This window comes from Neophocaena asiaeorientalis, unplaced genomic scaffold (assembly GCF_003031525.2).
Source record: "Neophocaena asiaeorientalis asiaeorientalis breed wild unplaced genomic scaffold, Neophocaena_asiaeorientalis_V1.1 scaffold395, whole genome shotgun sequence".
Classification (NCBI taxonomy): Eukaryota; Metazoa; Chordata; class Mammalia; order Artiodactyla; family Phocoenidae; genus Neophocaena; species Neophocaena asiaeorientalis.
The window spans coordinates 453,972-477,534 of record NW_020172274.1 but is presented as its reverse complement, the minus strand read 5'-3'; the positions used below and the strand labels follow the sequence as shown (position 1 = coordinate 477,534).

The window sequence follows — 23,563 nt, the reverse complement described above, 5'->3', positions numbered from 1 at the left end:
GGGCGGTTGTTCAGGCGGTAATTCCAGCAATGGGGAGCAACGGGGAGCAGCAGATGAAGCTTTGCTTGCTCACCCACCCCTGCTGCTCACCTCCTGCTATGCGGCTCAGTTCCTAACAGGGCACCGACCAGTACCTGTCCGCGACCTGAGGGATGGGGACCCCTGCTCTATACCCACTATACTCAGAGTAAAAACCAGGCCTCAAAAGGGCCTACAAGGCCTGACCTACTGACTTTCCATGCCTTCCCTGGCTTCATCCCCAATTACTTTTCCCTCCCCACTCCACTCTAACCACACAGGTATTCTCCCACATTTGGCCTCTACACTTGTTTTGTCTACCCATAATGCTCTTCTCCTCCAGATTGTGGCTCCCTCCTCTACTGCCTTTAATGTTTATTCAAGTATCACCTTATCAATGAGGCCTCCCCTAACCATTCTATTTTAAATTGCAACTCTTCCCTGCACAGTTCTGGCTTTTTCCTCCACAGAATTTATACCTCTTAATATACCTATTTATTTTGTTCATTGACTACTCTACACCCTCCCCTTCAACTAAAATAAAAGCTCTCTAAGACAGGGATTTCGTCTCTCTCATTCACTTCCATATCCCTAACACCAAAAGTAGATTGGCACAGAGTTGAGTTAATAAACATCTGTTGAATGCTAATGAATTATTAATGAACATCTGACAAAAGCCTGAAGTATGAAAACAAAAGACCAAATTACACAAAAACTGACTCCAGAAAAAAAAAAAAAAAACTAAGACAAATCAGGGAACAGAAGGAAAGTAAAAAACAATAACAGCATATTATTAAACCTTCAGAAATATTCAACAGACTGTATCAAGAACGTTAAAAACTCTAAACTTAAAATATTACTCCTGAAAGAAAATTAATACAAAAACTGGAAGATAAAGGAAACTGTCAGGAACACAGGAAAAAAAAGATTAAAAACAATACAAGGGCAAAAAGGCAAAGCTTTCAGCTAGTAGGGCCAACATTTGATTGATACAAATTCCAGGGAGAAAAAACAAGGAAAATAAAGGGAAAAACTTCAAGGAACTCTTACATGTAATTTTATCAGAGTTTTAAGAGAATCTGAAGCTCGACAAACCAAAAAAGCCATTTCAATTACAAATGTACCTGGTGGAAATAAGTCATAAAGTTTAGCATAAATAAAACTGAAAGTGTTATGTAGAGCGCCTAACTACACTAACAAACCCTATTTGTTTTTTGAAGATGTTTACACCCTGACTTTAAGTAACAGGCACAAATATTTTATTTCCAGAGCAGTAACGAAAAATTTTTTAAAACCGAATACCATAGCCCTAATACTATAGCCTCCAAATTATGTTTAGCAATGGCTTTATATAAACATTTTCAGTAAAGATTATTGCACATAAGAGGTTCTCAAATAATGAATGAAAAAAATTTGATTCTAAAGCAAAAAGATTTTCATTTCCATTAAAAAAGAATATATACAACTTTAAAAATGAAAACAGCATTTGTAGTAGTGTGCTTACCAACAGTAGCATTTAGTAGTTATTTTGGAAAATCTACTCAAACAAGGATTATCTGAAAATGAGAGATTAAACACTTAAACACACACACACACACACACACACACACACACACACACACAGAACCCCCCACAAAAACTGATTTTAGCTATTTGACCTACCTTACTCAGAGGGGCTTTGATTTTTTTCAAACATAAAGCAAGAAGTTCCCTAGATTCTAATGCACATTGTACCCAAGTTCCTGGTGGCTGGAAATATCTGAGAGAAAATATATTGAAATTCAGGATCTCTCAGAAAAAAAAAAAAAATTTCCATGTGAATATGCAGACGTAACAATGATTATTAAATTAATAATACCCAAGGTTGATCTGAGGCACTTAACCAAAATATATTTTAGAAGTTCCAGAAAACTTTCAGTTAGACAAGTAATTTAGTTAAAAAGATAAAATTCTGAGTATTTGAGAAAGTCAATCTGAAATAACTTATTAAAAGGTCTTATTACTTCAAGCACCAATAAGCATTCCAGTGAGGATGACAAAATGCCCCAGTGTTCCTTGAAGCTATACTTTGAAACAGGTGAAAAAATCACCTCCAAATAGCATTAAAATGGTTTACAATGTACATCTAAAATGCTTAAGAACTGCTTATTTCTCACACACAAAAAAGGTAAATTAGTACCTAATACTATGTATCAATAATACCTCAGACTATTTATCTACTTCGAAGTCCCTTTTCAAATTTTAAATTGTAAAATTTTAAATCTTATATAAAACCTGACTAAATTAAAATTGAAATCCTTTATGTATGTACTTTAAGTTTTTTAGCCCAGTCAGCTCAGGACTTAGGACAGTGCCTAGCATACAGCAAATGCTCAATAAATTAATACTTCTAAATGTATCATGTGAATGCTTTTTTTTCCTTACTTGTTAAGTAAATAGTCTGATTTTCACTTTTAAAGTTTCACTGAAAAAAATTATTTATATAGGTCCCTTTGTTATAAGCATGTTTTTGGAGTTAGAAAGGGCTTCGTATATCATCTAATAAAGCCCCTTCATTCTGATGAGAAAATTAAGACTTAGAGAGGTGAAGTGGCCAAGAGTATCAAAGAGCTAGTTTGTGAGAAATTCAAGATAAACTGGGTCTCCTGATTCTCTGTCCAGTGTTTTTTTTCCACCGATGCTCTTAAGAGTAGCGAATATTTATTATAGATTAATCCTCACACCTGCCAAGCTTACAAACTATAAACTCCCTGAAACAGTACACAAGTTTCATGTCTTTGTTTTAATGTATTTTTCTGGGAAGATGCAGTTTTTAAATTCTTAAAGGGATTCATGAACCCCTCCCTCCCAAAAAAGTTAAGAGCCACTAGAGTCCTAACCCATTTGGGAAATCACAGGCATATAATTTTATGGGTAGTTTCAATGGGTAGTTTTGTATTACTCAATGGCCTCCTAGACATAAGCTGTTCATGCCAACGACTAAAGAAAACATAAAAGGAATAAAACATTAACTTTCAGTAGAAGTCTGCCTTAAAATCCAGTCTTCATTTCAGACCATCCTAGATATGATATACTGAGCTGTTTTTCCATCAGCTATAGTCATTTTAGTTACATGGGAACATTAATACATGATTTTTAATTTAAAACACACCACTAAATTACTTAAAAAATAAGGTGCTTTTTATCATACATGGCTTCTAAATGACTGAAGCGGAAAACAAAAGCTTCATGGTAATTAATAGTAATATGTCTTTAAAATCTGCTCTCACCCTTAAAAACATAAACTTGTATCTATTAATTGTATACACCAAACCTATTAATCTCTTAACAGAAAAAGAACAGATTCAAATACCTTTGCACTAACTTTACCAAATTAGCAGAGAAAAATAGAAAAGAACACTACAAAATTGCTAATTCTAAAATCTCTAACTAGGCCAACATAAATAAAACTTAAATCTCAATTACATGCACTTTATTACATGTATCTTATCGCATGTATTTTTAAAGGATGGAAAGAGTATCATGTCTAGTGATTCACTATTATGTGAGTGTCATAACCCTAGGTGTACTGGGAACACAAAATGTTTAAGAATCATTGCCGTTATCCAAAATGAAAGTTCTATTACCTCTGATGTCCACTATGGTAACCACCAGGCACATGTGACTACTGAGGACTTGAAATGTGGGTAGCAGACAGAACTGAATACTTAATTTTATTACATTTTAATTACTTTAAACTTAAAAAGCCAATATGGCCAATGGCTGATGCCAATCTAGAAGAATGTACAGTGAATATCTTAACACTCTTAAAATATTGTCAGTATATCCTGGTGGCTCTCCCACATACAAATTTCAACTTTAAGCAGGATAAAATAGTACGACACCGTACCTCTGGCACTGTTTGCAGAAAGATACAGAGACTTGTTTCGGAATGCCTTGGCTGATATCTACTTTACTTCGCAGACAAGCCACACAAATATTGGCAGGATTTGGACTGATCGGGACACCGCAATCGCAGCACAAGCTTAAATAAACAAAGCATACGTTTTTCAAATTAGATTTCATAAGTGCACAGGTTAAATTAAAAAACTATCAAACAGGGAGTAGCAGATACAAACTATAATACTATACATAAAAGAGATAAACAACAAGGTCCCACTGTATAGCACAGGTAACTATATTCAATAACCTGTAATAAACAACAATGGAAAAGAATATAAAAAAATATATATATATCTGAATTACATTGCTGTACACCACAAACTAACACAACACTGAAAAATTAACTATACTTCAACAAAAAATAATAATAAAAAAATAAAAAACAAACAAACCAAAGCCTTCAAGTTAGGCCATAATATCTCTGCCCTTTTTAAAAAACTGACTTCAAAGATGCAGTAGATTAAAAAACCTTGGATTATTGAGGCGAAAAAAAACCAAGGATGGCCGCAATTCCAAAAAGCCTCAAAATATGGCCGATGTACAAAGGGTCTAGAGAGGCGAAATAACTGCTAATAGTAATCATCAGACAGCTTTATAGTCCAAAGGCAAATTTTTTTTTAAGCCTCAGTATAGCACAGGGACTGCCAAAATGTAAACATTAACCCAAAGGAGAAAAATTTTTAGAGGATAGAAATAGTATCATGTCTAGTGACTCACTATGATGGGAGTGTCATAACCCTAGGTGTACTGGGAACACAAAATGTTTAAGAATCATTGACGTTACCCAGAATGAAAGTTCTATAACCTCTGATGTCCACTACGGTAACCACCAGGCAAATGTGACTACTGAGGACTTGAAATGTGGGTAGTAGACAGAACAAATGAATACATAATTTTATTACATTTTAATTACCTTAAATTTAAAAGTCAATGGCTGATGCCAACCTAGAAGAATGTACAGTGAATATTTTAACATTCTTAAACCAGTATTTACTACCACAAACTTCCCAGCGAAAAATGAACTCGTTTTTCTCAGGAAACAAGGCTTTTCATTTTTCCCACTTAAGACAAAAGAATCCCTCCGACCCCACCCCGCAAAGAAAAGCTTTCCCCACAGTAAGTTTCAAAGAGTCACTTTTAACATTTTTAAACTTAAGAGGGATGGGGGAAAAGGGACGCGACTCACATGTGTCCAGGTGTGTGCTTCACGGGTTCTGTCATATACTCCATTTTTCTGTATATCCTGATTTTAAAAAGAGAGAGAATAGTAAGATTTAAGACATCTGTTACTCATCTTCCTTCTGCCTCTCTGAATAAGGCAGCCAAGCCTCGTAAAGCCGCAAATAAGAAAAACCAATTCCACCTGGAACCTTTGGAAGAAGTAATTTCTTTAATAACACAAAGAAGCGAATTCCGGAGGTTCCCGTCTGCAAGACCCTCGAGCCACTAAACTGCGCGCTGACCTCAGGCAGCACCTGGGCGCCAACCCCGGCGAACCCAAGGAGGGGCCAGAGGGGGCCGGGCCCTCACCGGACACCCCACGCCCTCACCGCTGCCCTCACCGTGCCTCGAACCTCACTGTAAGAGTCCGCGGGCGGTGTCACCGCACCTGCGGGCCACCCACCCACCCCACTCCGACCCCGCACCCCGCGGGTGAGGCCTCACGCGGCCTCCCGCCGGCGGCACACACGCTGCGCGCACGCGGCCCGAGGTAGCCCGAGCCCAGGGAGTCTGTCCCCCTCTCTCCTTAGGGACCCCGCACGACTGCAAGCCGGGTCTCGGCCCCCAGAACCTACTTAGCGCCTCTGGGCCAGACTCTGGCCAGATGTGCCGAAAAACCGCAACAGGACCAGCTCCTACCGCCTAGTCAGCGGCCACCACAGCTGACTCCAGTACACTGAAGATCTCGCGAGAGAATAGCTCGAAATCTCGCGGGCCGACAGCGCGAATCACAGCGGCGTGAGGGGGACCGAGAAAGGGGAGGGTGCTGGCGAGCGGAGGGCGGAGAGGGCGGGGCGGGGCGGAGGCCAGGCTGGTGGAAAAGATGAGGGGGAGAAGGTAGCGGGTTCTCTGGCTCTCTCGTCCTATGGCGCCTGAGACTCACACAGACTTTACAACTCTTCTATTTGGTTATCGTCCTTCCCGATCTTCTTGGCCAGAGTTCACTCAGAGCCACTTTTTAGATACCCCTATTGGGAGCTTGCTTCTTGTTTAAATGATTATATAAAAGTTATCTATAAACGGTACCACATTGGACAAAAATTACAGTAACTTCCATCGAGGGCAGTGCCTTTGTCTATTTTGTTCGCCATTATATGCCTAATGCCTGCCACATCCTAACTGCTCCAAGGAATATTTGTTGAATAGATGAAAGAAATGTAAGAAATAACTATTTGTGAAGAAGTCTGTTATTTTCAGACCACTCTAATTATTAGAATGTGTTTCCCCATAGTGCACTTAATATTTCCTTATGACTTTATACCTTGATCCTAGAGCAGCTCAGAAAGAGTCTAATCACTTTCTTATGACAGAATTTCAAATATTTGAAGAGTGCAACCATATTCTTTTTCTGTCTTCTCGCCCCAAATTTCAAGAATAAGCAAGGTCGCCTTATAGAAGGTCATGAAAGAAGGCCTCCCATTTCTTGCGTAGGGTACTTAAGTAGTCTCCCATTCCTTCTCCTTATTTCCACACTCCAATCCATCCTTCTAAAATGCAAATTTGATTTTGTTACTCTCCCCTGCTTTTAATCCTTCAATGGTCTCCACTCTGGATTATTTCCAGTTTCTCTGCATAGAAAAAAGACCCTTCAGGATCTGACCCTGACGTAACCTGTCACATTCCTAAGCACACAGCCTTTCAAACCAACTGGCAGGTCCTACAGGAAATAATCTTCCTTTGCTGGCCTACCTGTGAGTACTGGCCAGCTTCGGAATGTCAAGGGCTGTTCCTTTTTTCTTTCTCAATACACTCCTTCCACACCCTGATTGATTTGGCAGCAAGTGCCACAGTGCCAGTCTTGTTAGGCACTAGATCAACACAAGACATGGTCCCTGCCCTTATAGAGCTTATGTTTTACAGATGAGGCTGATATTCCAAAAAACTAGGTAATTTGCTGAGAGTTCTGTAGCAAGTAAGTGGCAGAACCAGGACCTGAACAACAGTCTGTCTAACTCTGTGTACATGTACCACCATACCAGGCTGCCAGCCTTCTGAGGCTCAGGTCAGCTATTCCTATTCGTGGGCTTTTTTTCGTTTTTTTTTAAGAAACTTTATTTTCCATCGACCTTATTTCCATCTTCTGTTTAAGAGTCTGTGGAAGGGCTTCCCTGGTGGTGCAGTGGTTGAGAGTTCGCCTGCTGATGCAGGGAACACGGGTTTGTGCCCCGGTCTGGGAGGATCCCACATGCCGCGGAGCGGCTGGGCCCGTGAGCCATGGCCGCTGAGCCTGCGCGTCCGGGGCCTGTGCTCCGCAAAGGAAGAGGCCACAACAGTGAGAGGCCCGCGTACCGCAAAAAAAAAAGTCTGTGGAAGAGCAGCTTTGAGACCACTCTGGTTGTTTCTCCCCATTTAGTGGTCTGAGCAGCGGCAGCAGACCGGCCTTCAGAGGCTGGCTGCGCACCGTGGTCCTTCCGGAGGAGCTGCTGGAAGGTGCTGAGGCCACCTGCGCCTTCAGACCCGTCTGCAACTTCGGGTTGAGTAGCAATAAGTTCGAGACCTGGAGCGGCTCATTCACCCCGAAATTCCTCCGGGGTCTCAGCCTTTTCAGCAGCCGCCTGCTCTTCCTTTTCAGTCTCTTCACGATCCCTGTAGAAGCAGAGACACGACCTGACTTCCCACGAGCGCGCACCGGAGATGGAGCCGCGCAGGCGCACAATCCCCAGGCCAGCACCACCACGTCAGACCTGCCGGGAGCTCCCCTCGTGCTGAAGGGATGGCAGCGTCCACACAGCGCAGGGGGAGAGTCTGTGTGATGTGGAGCAACGGTAGGCGGGTTACCATAAGACGCCTCTGTGAGGCTGGTGGTCACCCCTGATAACCGCACAACACACAGCGGAAGGCTGCCTGGATCCGGTTAGTGAAGCTGCCAGGAGTGGATGGAGCACCTACAATAGAGAGGCTCCCGTGGCAGCAGCAAACTTCAGCACAGATCGCTGGCCTGCGTTCCTGGAGGGTATGACACTGGCGTCTGCTGGGTTTTCAATGTCGACAATGGCACGAGCTGCTGTCAGAAGCTTCTCCCGGGTTCTCTTCAGATTTATGAGGTAACGCCATCACTTTTCCTTTTGTAGAGGTGCTGTTCCATTTGGAAGTCAGGTTGGTGCCACCTCAGTGGGCTCCGCTGTGAGGGATTTGAGAACATCCTCCTCCTTCATTTGCAGGACATCAAGTGCTCCGGTTATTGTGAAATTTTCCCTGTAAGTTACAAGGGGGAGCCCAGAACAACGCCGCCATATGGGCCCCTCTCTGGTTAATGCAGAAAGGCCGCAGGCTTTTTTTTCTTTTTGGAGTATAGTTGATTCACAGGCTTTTGATAAATGAAATACGTACCTATATCTCTCCTCCCACTTCCCACCTCTCAGTACTAAGATCTCCAGATGTGAGAAGTAAGTGCTTGCTGTTAAATGTCTGCCACAAACCAGGATGACCTTGCTAGGACTGGTCTCACAGTGGGATAATATAGGCAAATTACACCTGAGAGAAACTCATTTTGCACTTTTTATTTAATCCTCAAATCTCACCTTGAAAAAATGTGTTCTCTTGTACCATAGTCCTTACATTCAGGATATCTGTCCTTATTTGAATCTTAGCTTTCTTTTGTTTTTACAAACTTAAATTCAGACCTCCTAGGAAGTTACAGTTTCACCAGATTCATCACCCACAAACTCATTAAAAAAAAGTTTAGATCAGAATCCATAAAATCTCTTTCTCAACCAATTAAGGTAAATATAAATATTGATTTTCACCTGTTTTGTTTTAGATTACAACATAACTTTCTTGGAGACAGACTGAATAAGTGTTTTAAAAGTAGGGTTTTATTAATTTTAAATATCTTCAATACCTAGCAAGTAGTAAATGCTCCATTCATATCTGTTAATCACTGAAATTCTACACAGAACTTTCAGATGCAGAGTGCGGTTTTTTTCACACCATCAAATGTGATAGCACGTGTGGAATATCAAGATCTTATTGGTTGGAGATTAGCTCAGGAGAGGTTTATTAGGGAGTACACTTAGAATCAACACCTGTGCAAAGGAAGGAGGGGAACCACAAGTGGGTAGAGAGAGAAGCCGAGGTGCCTTGCAGTCTGATGGAGGCCTCAGCAACCATAATGCCGGAAGTTCTGAAGCTGAGATGACTTGAGAGTTTTCTTGAGGGAGCTGGGCCGTTGTTCATTGATGAATCATTGGATGTGACCGCTCAAGGAAGGAGGTGTAACCTCAGGTGAGGTTTCCTTCTTCAGCCAAGGCAGTCCCAGAAGTGGGTGAGGCTCAGAGCTTTCTGCCAGCAGCAGGAATAAGGAATAAGTCATTCAGAGGAATAAGTCCTTCATTTCTGAAAGGGGATCTGGGATGCACCACACAAAAGCAGTTTATCTATAGAATTGATACTAGACCTGGACTCTCAGGGCCTTGCTTCATGTCCATAACTTGCGACTTATAGACCCTCTGCCCCCAAGGGGTTGCTTCACCTCTCTGAGCCTTAGTTTCCTTCTTTTTGTTTTTTTAATTTTTATTGAAATATATTGTAGTTGATTTACAATTTTGTGTTAGTTTCAGTTGGACAGCAAAGTGATTCAGTTATTCATATATAAACATATATATATATATTCTTTTTCTGATTCTTTTCCATTATAGGTTATTACAAGATATTGAGTATAGTTTCCTGTGCTATACAGTAGGCCCTTGTTGGTTCCTTCTTTCTAAAACTATGTGATAATCTGTCCCTCATAAAGTATTGTGAGAAATGATTGAGATAAGGTATGTAGAAATGTTAGTAAGCTGCAAAAAGAAGTGCTTAGTAAACTATAAAAAGCTGTTATGGACAGTTATATTATTCTCAGGTGAAGCTCCTTAACAGCAATTGAGTTAAATGGCAAGGAATGGTTAGTATTTGATACATCCAATGTATAGAATTTGAAACATCACACTTGTGATCTTGCTTCACTCTTAATTTACAGATAAAGAAATTATAAACAGAATAAAATTTGAGTTTTCATTTTGTGAAATTCATTCACCTATAACATCCGTGCATATGTCTGCGTGTGTATTATACTCAACAAAAAGTTTTAAAAATACAAATAAACTCTCACATAAAATCCCAGTAAATAAAACAGAAAAAATAGAATAATAAAATTACTATAATGGTACTTGAGAAATTTCCCCACTTTTGCAAATTGCAAAATATTGGAGATTAAACTTGTAATGTTCTACTGTAGTTTTTCAAAGATGTAATCACGGACTTCTTGCTTTAGATGTTAGTGATGGGAGAGAACTACTATAGTAGTAGATGAGGAAATATTTTACAAAAATAAATTTTATAGGTATTATAAAAGAGAAGATGAACAAAGGAAAAAGCATGAACAAATTTAGATGCACCAAAATAACTTTCAACTATAAAACTACTATATATAAAATAGATAACTAATAAGGACTACTGTATAGCACAGTACGGTTCAGTACTCTATAATGACCTATATGGAAAAGAATCTAAATAAGAGTTGATATATGCATATGTATAACTGATTCACTTTGCTGTACAGCAGAAAGTAACACAACACTGTAAATCAACTATACTCCAATAAAAATTTTAAAAATAAAACTTTATATGCGCTGGGTCCCAATGAACTAAGAATTGGGGGATATGAAACTGACATTTTTGCTCTGATCCTTGTTTTCAGTACTTGCTACCATGTCAATGTCTCATTGGTCTAAAAGCCTGCTCACCTCTTCCTCTCTGATGATCTCAAAGATACTTGGTGCTCTGTTTTTTATTTCACTCCTGTAGCAAGAATGGGGAAGATACACAAAACTGTACTTGTCTGGAGGTGATGGGGAGAATTTTCCTGCCAAAACTGTTTAGAAATAAACTTACTTTGCCTATGTCGGCATTTTATAACATCTGAAGTTGAGTTTCAGGGGAGTTGTCAAGGATGTACAGGGAGTGTATGTAAGCAAATTTGGATGTCAGAAAAAAGCACTTTCTAAAATGTCTGGCTCTGTAGCTGATTTACTTTAGGATACTTTTCAGTTAGTTGAACCATGACCTCCTAATAAACTTCCCAAATTATTATAAAAATTATTATTATTGAAGAAATAATACAGGAAATATTTTTGCAGAACGTAAGGACAAGAATGTACAGATTGAAAGAATCCACCGTATTCTCATCAAAATGGAAAAAATTGGTACACACCAGAGATCATTGTCATGAGGCTTAGAACACTAGTGATGAAAAGATCCTTGAAGTTTCCAAGTATAAAAAAACAGGTCACATATGGAGGATCAAGATCAGAATACCTTCAGACTTCTCAACAGCAACAACAGAAACAAGAAGGTAATGAAGAAATACTTTGAAAATTCTGAAGAAAAATTATTTCTAACCTTGAATTCTATCCTAGACCAAACTGTCAATAAAGTGTGAGGATTGAATAAAGATATTCTTAGTTTCACCCTTCTGAGGAAGTTACTGAAAGATGTAAACCAAGAAAAAGGAAGATACAGGACTCAGGAAACATGAGAAAAGTTAAGCAAAATCCCAAGGGGATAGTTATATGCTACACAAAGAGAGCTTCATCTGGATTGGAGCAATCAGATGGCTCTGAGAGAGATCTCTACAAGAAACTAAAAATCGATGACATATACAATGTTTCTGAATATCTTGAAGAGTTAGACATCTGGGAAATAGTTGGATATTGATAAGGGAATACTACGAAAAAATTTCCACGCAAAAATTTGAAAACTTAGGTGTAATAGACCAATTCCTCAAAAAGCACAAACTACCACAACTCACACAAAATGAAGTAGATAGTTTGAATAACCTGGTAACTACTAAGAAAATTGAATTTGTAGTAATTTTTTTCACAATGCTTCAACACTTTTTTCTTCATCGTCAGTTGGCTGACTTAACCCCAACCGTATTCCCCTTCTCCCCAGTCTCTTTACCACTAGGAGCAACCACAAGACACAGTTTTGGCCAGCAGGTTACAAGGAGAAATCTACTGGGCAATCTTCCAGAAAACTTTAGCTATCTTAATAAAAAGGCACAGACTCAATGGAAGCCATTTTGCCCTCACTCTTTGCTCCTTTGCCCTTTTGTCTGCCTCTTGTCTGGAACGCAAATGTGATGCCTGGAGGCACAGCAGCCATCTCCTGTCCATAAGGCAAAGAGCAATAAGGGCAAATGCTATCAAGCAGAGTATGGTGAGGCAGAAGAGAGCTAGAAAGAGCCTGTGTCTTGGCTGTGTTATTATGTGGTGGCACCAACCCTGGAGTTCTTTCTCTTGAACGATAAAAAAAACCAAAATACTTTATTTGTGTAAGCCACCATTGGCCAGGTTTTCTATTATTTGTAACCAAACACACTTCTAACAGATTCCTTACTCAGGAGATTCTCATCAGGGCTGATACACTTCACCTATTATAAGACTATTATAAGGATGAAAAACAGGATAGCTGCTTTATATTCTCTGTGTGTTTCAGAAACCAAATTGCTGATACTGCCTTTTCCTTTCTTCTTTCTCTACAATATTTTATGTTTCTTATTCTCCTCAGCTTGGGCTAAATTTGTATTATAAACAGACCCTTGCCAGTCACTCTCCTAATTGAATTGGACTTTTGTTCTAGCTCAGACAGCTCAGAATTTTTTAATAGTCTTCCTAAACCATCCCAGTCCAAGGCAGTTGCTCCCTTCTTTGACCTCATAGCACTTACTGTCTGCACCTCCCAACTGCCAATTCATCATGCACTGCCCCATGACACTTCTCATACAGCTGTCATAGAATAATCGATGTTTAGAGCTGGACATGACATTAAAAATCATCTTCTCCAGCCACCTCACTGCATGTGAATTGTGGCTTAAATCTTGGATTTTTCTTTACCTCTTCAGGGGTTTACAGCTTATCATCCCAACTAGATCTTAAGCTCCTAGAGAAAAGAAAAATGAGTAAGTGTTTAAGTTACCTCCTATAAGCCAGACACCTGACACTCACTTTAATTTTCACAACAATCCTATGAAATGGAGACCTGATTGAAATAAGAAGGTGTTCATTTGGGGTTTCTTAGGACTGCATCCCATAAGACACAGATCCAAGAAGCACTTGAATTGTGTTCTACCAGTCTACAAAATGGGAGAGGCTTATAAAGGCGAAAACCACAAGGTTACAGTTAATTACATGAGTTGTTTATCAAGAATTATAATCGGAGCTGGCAAGAAGTAAGGGTGATTGTTAGGTAAGGAATGATTGGGGTCTGAAATGGTTTCATAGTTGTAAGGGGAGACCTTGAGAACATAAAGTTGCACTTGGTAGGTATTGTTCTGAATACAGCTGGTTGTGTCCTTGGATCTGGTACAGTTTAAAGAATGTTCAGTTCTCAGTGGTTCAGGGACATGTCTGAGACCAGAACCTCCATGGCCACCCAACCCCATTTTTGTATACCTGAACTGTGATCACTCCACTATAATTTCAATTTGTCATCAGTACAATACCTAGAAAGAGAAGAAGCCCATTCTGACTCAGGTCTTAAGATATTTAAGTGTCTTTAACCTCCTCCTAGGCTGCTAAACCACTTGATTGGATTTTGCCTTTGGGGGGTTCTTCAACCTTTAAACCTCAAGAGATTCTGCATTTTCTTCATAGACTTTCTCTCTAGTAAGAGATTTAAAATATATCTGTGATATTGTGATTTATAATAAGAAATATACATTTGGTCTTCATCTCCAATCCCTGACCCAGGGCTTCTAAAACCCTTGTAAATTCCTAAGTTGTAAGCGCACTAGAAGCATCTTTCATTCCATTCAGGAGACTCTGGGTAGGCTTCTGGCTGGCTTCTGCATGAACGGTGGTCATCAGAAAGACCAAGCTGTGATTAGAATTTTCAGCCTCACCACCCATCCTCCAGAGAGGGGAGAGGGACTGGTAATGGAGTTAATAATTGACCATCCCTATGTGAGAAAGCCTCCATAAAATCCCAATAGTTAGGGGTTCACAGAGCTTCCAGGTGGGTGAACATCCACGTACCATACCGGAGGTTGACACACCCCACTTCATGGGGACAGAAGCTCCTGTGCTCAGGACCCTCCCAGGTTTCACCCTATGTATCTTCATCTGGCTGTTCACCTATATCCTCTATTATAGCTTTGATAAACTGGTAAACATGTTTCCTTGAGTTCTGTGAGCCACTTTTGCAAATTAATAATACCCAAAGAGGGAGCTGTGAGAACCTCCTATTTGTAGCCAAGTCAGATAGACGTCGGTAACCTAGGGACCTAGTACTTGAAACTGACATCTGAAGTGGGAGGGGAGCAGTTTTGTGGGATTGAACCCCTTAACCTGTGGAATCTGACTCTATCTCCAGGTAGACAGTGCCAGAATTCAATTAAATCATAAATCCAGATGGCTTCCTGGAGAATTGCTTGGCATGGGGCAAAAAAACGCAAACATTTGGTGACCGGAAGTGTCAGAAGTGTTATGAGTGTGGCAGTAGTGTAAGAGTAAAGGAGAAATACAGAACTGTAGGTTTTTCCAACTCAATATCTAATAGCCAAATAAGATAATGGTTCTTTGTATTTAATGTTAACATTTTTAAGATGCAGTGCTAATGGAACAAAAATATTTTACTGTTTTGTCTTAATGGAAAAACTATTAGTTATCCATCATGATAAAATCTTGTAACAAATATACATATATTGTTAAGTTAACACAGAACAGTTTTTGTTCTTTCTGAACAGCAGCAAACAAAAGTGCTTTGTAGAGAATAACTTTGTAAGCTATTTGAGATAACTCACACCACTAAGAAAAAATAATGGAAATATTTAACGAAATGAAATTTAGTAGTTCCAAGGTTCAGAGAAATGTCAGCAATTTTTTATTCCATTCAGTAATCCAATTGTATCCTTATTTTTCATCTGCAGCATTCCATAATTTAATCGGGGCCTAGCAGATTTTTAATTTGGAGTTTGGAAGTCTTTCGGTTGCATTACCTTTTTCAGAACTAGCTTAACACTAGATTGGCAATTAAAATGCAGGTGTGGGCTTCCCTGGTGGTGCAGTGGTTGAGAGTCCGCCTGCCGATGCAGGGGACACGGGTTTGTGCCCCGGTCCGGGAAGATCCCACATGCCACGGAGCGGCTAGGCCCGTGAGCCATGGCCACTGAGCCTGCGCGTCCGGAGTCTGTGCTCTGCAACGGGAGAGGCCACAGCAGTGAGAGGCCCGCGTACCACCAAAGGGAAAAAAAAAAAATGCAGGTGTAATTTTCTTCTAATGCCATTGCTATTGTTTAGATAACAAGAAAAATCTTAGGTAATTGGCTTTGATGAGTGCAGTCCTATAGCTGTCATCCGTCTCTGATATAAGCCACATTTGATTTTTAAAGTGTATAGATAATCTCTTCACTTTTAAAAAAAGGGTAGGGCCTCCCTGGTGGCGCAGTGGTTGAGAGTCCGCTTGCTGATGCAGGGGACACGGGTTCGTGCCCCAGTCCGGGAAGATCCCACATGCCGCAGAGTGGCTAGGCACGTGAGCCAAGGCCGCTGAGCCTGCGCGTCTGGAGCCTTTGCGTTCGGAACCTATGCTCTGCAACGGGAGAGGCCACAACAGTGAGAGGCCCGCATACCACAAAATTAAAAAAAGTGTAATTTTACATTTCTGCATTTTAAAAAGAGCTCGGTCACAATTTTAGATGCCTGCATTTAATAATGTACTTGTACGTGTCACCTTTGGGAACATACCTTTGCCTGTATAATCCGAGTTTATTTATAACTTTTCTGATTATATACTGCTTAAATCTGTAAACTCAAGATATGCAATGAATATCAATTTCAAAAAAACACCACAAGTTATGGTAATTGGTTGTACATGTTTAAAATGTTAACCAAAAATAAATAAGCTAATATATATATGTCTAATAGGTGCCTGTATGTCACAAGGCCACACAGGTCTCTAGTCATGTGGATGTTTATACCTATTAACCATAAGCCTCAATAGAAAAGGACTATACCTTGTAGGCCTTTATATCCATCAGGTCTAATATAGGAGAGTCTAATAAACATTTGAAAGATGAATGAATGAATGAATGAGTGAATGAATGAGTTTCCTTGAAGGGCAGTCAGGTGATTCATACTTCTTTGAGTTTCTTCAGATTGCTAGCACAATGTTTTGCCCAAAGTAAACAACATTTACTAATTGACATGTGTTAAAAGAAGGAAAGAGAAAAGCCTCCTTTGTCTTTCTCACCAGGCTACGCCATTGTTCTAAACATTACGGAATATGCATTTTCCTGTCAGCATGGTATGTCAAGGACTCAGGCAAACTGGATGTGCCCTATGACCCAGCCATTTCCCCCTGACCTTTGCCTTTTCTTTGATCCTATAAGTTTGTTAAAGAATTACTTTATAATTATTACTCTGTTAAAAATACTGTTTTAAAAAGATAGGATGATGTATTACTTTGATAATGAGGGGGAAAATGAAGAAACCCAACTTGTATGAATTCTCTTCATATTTTCTCTTCTCCCACTTTATTTATGAAGAAGCTTACAATTTATTTATTTAGCCATACAGTGTGGCTTGTGGGATCTTAGTTCCCTGACCAGGGATTGAACCCGGGCCATGGCAGTGACAGAGCGGAGTCCAAACCACTGGACCGCCCGGGAATTCCCAGGAGCTTATAATTTAGAAGGGAGGACTCAAAGTGGTATACTACAGCAAATCCAATGCATGGGAATTTTTGACAATGTCTAACATTGGCTTTTAAAAAATTGAATCAATTGCTTTATCATATAATATTCTTAAATACAAGCATGAGAAACTGACTGTGGCTTAGTTAGCAGAAAGGAATTTATGACATGCTCTTGGTAGGCTTCAGAATCCAAAGGAAGGTGGAAGACAAGACTCAGTCATGCAGCCAGGAACACCACTCAAAATCACACAACTCATCCAGTCAAAACCACACAGACATCACTCCCACAGGATACACACTGCAGCCTGCCCTGCAGACGCAGCTACTGCTGCTAGAACCTCAGTCCCTGCTTCCCTAGGAACTCTGTGTGGCTACCATAAGGCTTCCTGCAGTCCTGATTCTTTGCATCATTAACTCAGAAGTTCAGAGCTGGCACCTGTAATCAGCAGAACCTAGATCATGTGAGCAGATGAAGGAGATGGGGCAGTAACTAGAGTCTGAGTCAGAGTTTGAGCCACTGACCACTACAGTCCAGTCCCTTTCTTGCTAATTTTCAAAGAACTACCTCCTACGCCCCAACCTTTGCCCCTTCCAAGTTTAGAATCCCTAAACAAGCTTAGCAATTTGCACATTCATTGCCAAAATTAACATAGTTGGATGCGTTAAGAAGTCTAATAGCCAGATGTTCTTGGTAAATGTTTATTGGGCTATTTTTAGACAGTGGTGATGCATTCAATTAATATTTATAAATGTAAAACAGAAAGCCCTAAATGGTCATGATTGCACTCCTTCAATATTCTTTTAAAATTCAGAATTAGCTCCTGAATAGAGTCTGCAAGTGCCTTGAGAAACCAATTAAAAATCTTAATCCCTGTATGGCATGATTTTCCTTCTCTTCATTACTGTGCAGGCTTATTGCTTCCTGGTCCATCAGCAGCACTGTCAACCTCGGCCCCTCTCTAATAACCTTTAATCCGTCTAAAAGACTGAGCAATCAAACAGCTCAGTGAAAATTTACTTGAGTTCAACAAATTCTTGGTTACACTTACTAATTTTCTGGAAAAGCTTCCAAGAGGGTAAGTGGTGGCCCAGAATATGATATTGATTCGTGAGTTGCTTGGCATGTAGTCGCAAGCCTTGAGTTCACATACAAGGAAATGCTTTTAGCTGCAAGCACTTTAATGTCTGTTCAGAGCTCAACAAACTCATCCTCTAAAATCCTAGCAATTATTTTATTGCTGAAATTTAGAGACTTTTCAGTAAAACATGCATGTCAGTAAAAATTATAGACAATGAAGAATTTTTACACGTGAGATATTTCAAATACTGAACTGTCAGATTTAGACTCAATTTATATTTATTGAGCACAGACTGTCAAGCACCATTCAAGGCAAGGTTACAAACATTCTCTGAACTGTCGCTACAAACTCATGAGGTAGATTAAATCCCACTTCACTGATGAGGAAAGCAAAGCTCGAGATCTATGGGACTTACTGAAGATCACAAGCCTAGTAGATGGTAAAGCCAGGGTTTGAGCCTGGCTCCTGATCTAAATCAGCTCTCTGCCTCAGCAGAATGATCCAGGGTGAGTAAGGGTTTCAGCATGAAGGAGCAGTTAAGGTATATTAAGCTTTAGGCAGAGACGTGTAACATCTAGTAATTCTTCCCTAATGAAAATGTCATGGATTAAGCCCAAATTGCAGGGATTTCATTGGGACACTGCAATTTGGCATCCTATCATTCAAAACTGAGTTGAAAGGAAGGATACCATCCAAAGCAAAAGGGTGTTTCACCTGTTGAAAGGATGCCCCCAGATGATGAAGGATGGCTAGATAGAAACCTTCTCGTATCTCAATGCGTAGGTTTAGAAGGCAAAAACAAATAAGCAAAATAAAAACACATGTAAAACATTATGACGTAGAAGAGTTGTCTTACAATGCTTAGTGACTCCATAATTGGACCGTCTATGGTTGGGGCATATATTTTGCAGTCCTTTTTTCCTTCTTCAATCTCATGATTCCTTGTCAACATAAGTCTGGACTTGTAGATTAGATCCTAAAACTGGTCCAAGGGTACATTAGCATGACTCCCAGGGCCATATGGGTGACAGATCCTTACTCTAGCTCCATGGCATGGAATTCAGGATTATATCCAGCCCAATGGAGCCCTATGTACTCCTGCAAACCTGGGGTGTGTACTATGACTCCCTGATAGATGCAGTACACCTGGCCAGGGTGCAGTTATCTCCAGTGTGTACCCAGGCAAGACCAAGACCACATCTTGGACTGCTTTAGCACCATGTATGCAAGACTAGGTCTGAAGGAGGCAGCTGATCTTTGCAAGGTCTGATGTGAGCCTCATTTGCTCAAACTTAGCACCCCCAACTGTGTATCTGCTGGTGTGGCCCCTTTGAGGGGTCCTCAAGTAAAAGGGCTTCTGTCCATTAATAGGAAATGAGAGCTGATCTCTCTACTGCACGGCCTACCTGTTCTGACTTCATGCTGCACCTTTAAATATGTAAACCTTGTTTGATTTACCCAAATGTTGTCTTCTTCTGGTTGTCCAGTCAGTCTGAGCCTATTATTCACATTTATCAAGTCGGTGTGTGTGCAGAGCCAAATGTCTAGAATAATTCTAAGATCTTTGCTGATTATAGACTCTTTTCAAAGGAGATGGGTAGATTTATGGTGAAACTGATGCTCTAGTGATGGTTCTTATCCTTGAACAAAATGTAAGGCTCACAGGAACGAACCTTCAAGAAAGGATCTCTTTCTATCACATCCATCTAAAATGATTACTCTTTTAGACATATCACATATTCTTAAACTAAGTTCTGCTAAGTAACTCATGTAGAAAGGAAAGTCTAGGACAAAATAGACATGAAAATTTATGAAATGTGAAATGTGCTATAGCAGTAAAACTTCTAGAAGGAGGGTCTTTATGTAGCAACAGAATGTAATGTCTTTTTGTATGTAATTTTTTTTTTTTTTGCAGTACGCGGGCCTCTCACTGTTGTGGCCTCTCCCGTTGCGGAGCACAGGCTCCGGACGCGCAGCCTCAGTGGCCATGGCTCACGGGCCCAGCCACTCTGCGGCATGTGGGATCTTCCCGGACTGGGGCACGAACCCATGTCCCCTGCATTGGCAGGCAGACTCTCAACCACTGCGCCACCAGGGAAGCCCCCTGTATGTAATATTTTGATATGCTATATATGGAAGGAGAAAACCTTCAAAAGTAATTTGATAATAATTTGAAGATCTAGGTATAGATCTATAGGGATTAATAATCTCTGGCAAACATTTATCTGCAACATATAATGTTAAATTAACTTGTACTCAGCATAGAGCTGCTCCTTGCCTTCCACTGGGTTTATGGCTGATAGAGCCCTCACTCCATTTCCAATATTCATTTAACCATTTACCCGTATCTTTTACTGGGAAGTACTCCTTTTTTATTTTATTAGATTGCAGCTGTTTTCTCTCTGTGGATCCAGGCCAAAGGAAAAAAATGAACAAGGTTATTATATCTTTGAAAACCCTTTAAAAGGCTATACACTCTCAACATTAGAGTCATATTTTTAAGGACAATGTAGATTTTTTTCAGATATATTACTCTCTGACATAATCCAGCTTCATAAAGTGTTTAACTTTTTTTTTTTTTTTTTTTTTTTTTTTGCGGTACAGGGGCCTCTCACTCTTGTGGCCTCTCCCGTTGTGGAGCACAGGCTCCGGACGCACAGGCTCAGCGGCCATGGCTCATGGGCCCAGCCGCTCCACGGCATGTGGGATCCTCCCTGACCGGGGCACGAACCCGTGTCCCCTGCATCGGCAGGCAGACTCCCAACCACTGCGCCACCAGGGAAGCCCGAGAGTTTAACTATTTTTAAGATTAGTATAGAGATTTGGTAAGCTCTGTCTTTCAGTAACTTTCTGGTTTCTGTAATTCACTGCTGTTTTGTAGTAGAAAGGATTGAGTCACAAAAGGAATAAAAAACCTTTCACAGGGTCTCATGGTGAGACAATGGGACTCCATGACTTAACCTTCTGGTTTCTACTCCCCTACTCCTTTAGTTATGGATAATTAAATTAGCCAACTTAATTTTACCTTGGGATTTTCAGTTAGGTCAGTTTTACTTTTTTAAATCTAGGGAGTAGGTTTTAAAAAATGTTTTAAACTCTGAAATGCAACATCCACAGAAAATCACACAGATCTTAAGCTGTACAGTTTAATGAATTTCACAAACCGGACACACCTGTGGAAACAGTGCCAGCTGAGGAAAAGAACATAACCAGAACCCCAGTTGTCTCCCTGTGCCCTGACCCCAAGAGGTAGCCACTCTCCTGATTTGACACTGTAGACTACTTTTGTCTGTTTTGAACTTTATATAAATGGAAACAAACAGCATGTATACCTTTGGGTCTGGCTTATTTCACTCAACATTACATTTATGAAATTCATCCATGCTGGCACATGTAACAATAGTCTGTTCATTCTCATTGAATATAGTATGATTTACTTATCTGCACTACTGTTGATGGACTTTGGGGTTGCTTTTTGTTCAGGGCTACAATGAATAGTACTGCTGTGAACATTCTTGTACATGTCTTTGGTGAACATATGTGTTCATTTCTGTTGGGGATATATCTAGGAATTGTCAGGTCATAGGGCCTCATGTGGTATTGGCTATCTTTTCATTCTGGTAGGTTCAAAGGTGAACCTACCTTATGTTCACCTTTGTTGGAGTTGGCTCAGATTGGCTCTCAGGGGCCAAAGGTTAAATTTGTAGTAATTTTGAGAGCTCATTATTAAACACAACCATTATTAAAAAATTAACTTACATAAATATAAATGTTATATTAAAACAAAAATAATAAGTATTTAAAATTCACCACCTCTTAATTATTTTACTACATTTGACTATCATCTATGCTATTAAGGTTATCTACAGTAATTGTATCTGTATGGTGGAAATACTATATAGTGCATAATACTATATGCATCTCTTCAGCGATATCCTCTAGGTAGTTTGAAATTGACCACAGTGGAGTATTTACACTATGGAAACTGGGAAGTGCTACTAATCAGAGCTTGATTTATTGTTCTGATGATTTATACAGACTTAAGATAGGGATGGGGGAAACGTTAATAATGCAGATTAAACTTAAAAGTGTCATGTTTGTAGTTGATATCTTGTGAATAGCTAAAAAAAATTATCGAAGCATGGTTGAATTACAACTGTAGATAAGGATACAGAAGTTCACCAAAAATCAACAGAAGCATTCTGTTAGAATTAATTGGCTATATGGAATTTATAATAAAGAGTATATATTATGTTGTATATTTTATTATTATTTGTCAATTTGTGATACACACACATACACACTTTTTTGACCCTCTGGAAAGTCAATTGTCGAATATTTACCAGGATACTGTTAGTCATCGTGCTGTCACACTGTGATTTAAGGTTTCTTTTCCTGATGACTAAGAAAGTTGAACATATTTTCATAAGTTTATCAATCAATAGAATGTCTTTCTTTTATAAAGTCCCTATTAAGTCTTTTGGTCATTTTTCTACTGTGTTCATTTTCTTATTGATTTGTAGGGATTCTTTACATATTCTTTTTTTAAAATATTTATTTATTTATTTGGTTGCACTGGACCTTAGTTGTGGCAGGCAGGCTCCTTAGTTGCAGCATGTGGGCTCCTTAGTTGCGGCATGCATGTGGGATCTAGTTCCCTGACCAGGGATCGAACCCAGGCCCCCTGCATTGGGAGCACGGAGTCTTAACTACTGTGCCACCAGGGAAGTCGCTTCTTTATGTATTCTTGATAAAAGTCCTTTATTGACTATATGTATTGCAAATGTCTTCTAGTGGTGTTTTTTATGTAGAGAAGTTATTTTTTTAATTTATTTATTTGATTTATTTATTTTTGGCTGCATTGGGTCTTTGTTGCTGCGCACGGGCTTTCTTTAGTTGCGGCAAGCAGGAGCTACTCTTTGTTGTGGTGCGCGGGCTTCTCATTGCAGTGGCTTCTCGTTGCGGAGCACGGGCTCTAGGCACATGGACTTCAGTAGTTGTGGCACGTGGGCTCAGTAGTTGTGGCTCAGGGGCTCTAGAGTACAGGCTCAGTAGTTGTGGCGCATGGGCTTCATTGCTCTGCAGCATGTGGGATCTTCCTGGACCAGGGCTTGAACCCATGTCCCCTGCCTTGGCAGGCAGATTCTTACCACTGCACCACCAGGGAAGCCCTATGTAGAGAAGTACTTAATTTTCAGTTAGTACAATCTATCAACCTTTTCCTTTGTGGTTAGTGCTGTTCATGTCCAGTTTGAGAAATATTTGCTGTCCCTGAGGTGCCTGTGTTTTCTTCTAGAAGCTTTGCTGTTTTACCTTTCTCATTTAGATCTGCAATCCACTTGGAATTGATTTTTCTTTATGGTGGGAGGTAGAAGCTAAGATTCATTTTTTTTGTCCAGATGGCTATCCAATAGGCCCAGAACCATTCGTTGAAAAGACCATCTTTCCACCATTGTATTTCAGTATTTCTTTTGTCAAAACCAAGGGAATGTCAACATGTAAGTCTTACAGGACAGTTTTAAATCAATGAAACAATGGATTTTTGCATTTTACAGATATTTTACCACCGCAATCATCTTAGCAATTCATCCAGAAGAGATTTTATTTCAGTTGGTTAGGGAACAACT

General features: G+C 39.9%; 1 protein-coding gene across 2 annotated transcripts in view; it reads right to left on the bottom strand.

Annotated features, from left to right (window-relative positions):
• Positions 1–5,841, bottom strand: part of NMD3 (NMD3 ribosome export adaptor) — a 75,584-nt gene extending 69,743 nt beyond the window's left edge. For both annotated transcript variants that reach the window (XM_024763637.1, XM_024763645.1), the window contains exons 1-4: positions 5,757–5,841; positions 5,147–5,203; positions 3,908–4,042; positions 1,681–1,777 (exon numbers count right to left, since the gene is read on the bottom strand). In XM_024763637.1, the coding sequence (XP_024619405.1) occupies positions 1,681–1,777; positions 3,908–4,042; positions 5,147–5,190 (276 nt within the window). In that variant the 5' untranslated portion in view covers positions 5,191–5,203; positions 5,757–5,841. The remainder of the gene's footprint in view (positions 1–1,680; positions 1,778–3,907; positions 4,043–5,146; positions 5,204–5,756) is intronic.
• Between the last annotated feature and the right edge of the window lie 17,722 nt (positions 5,842–23,563).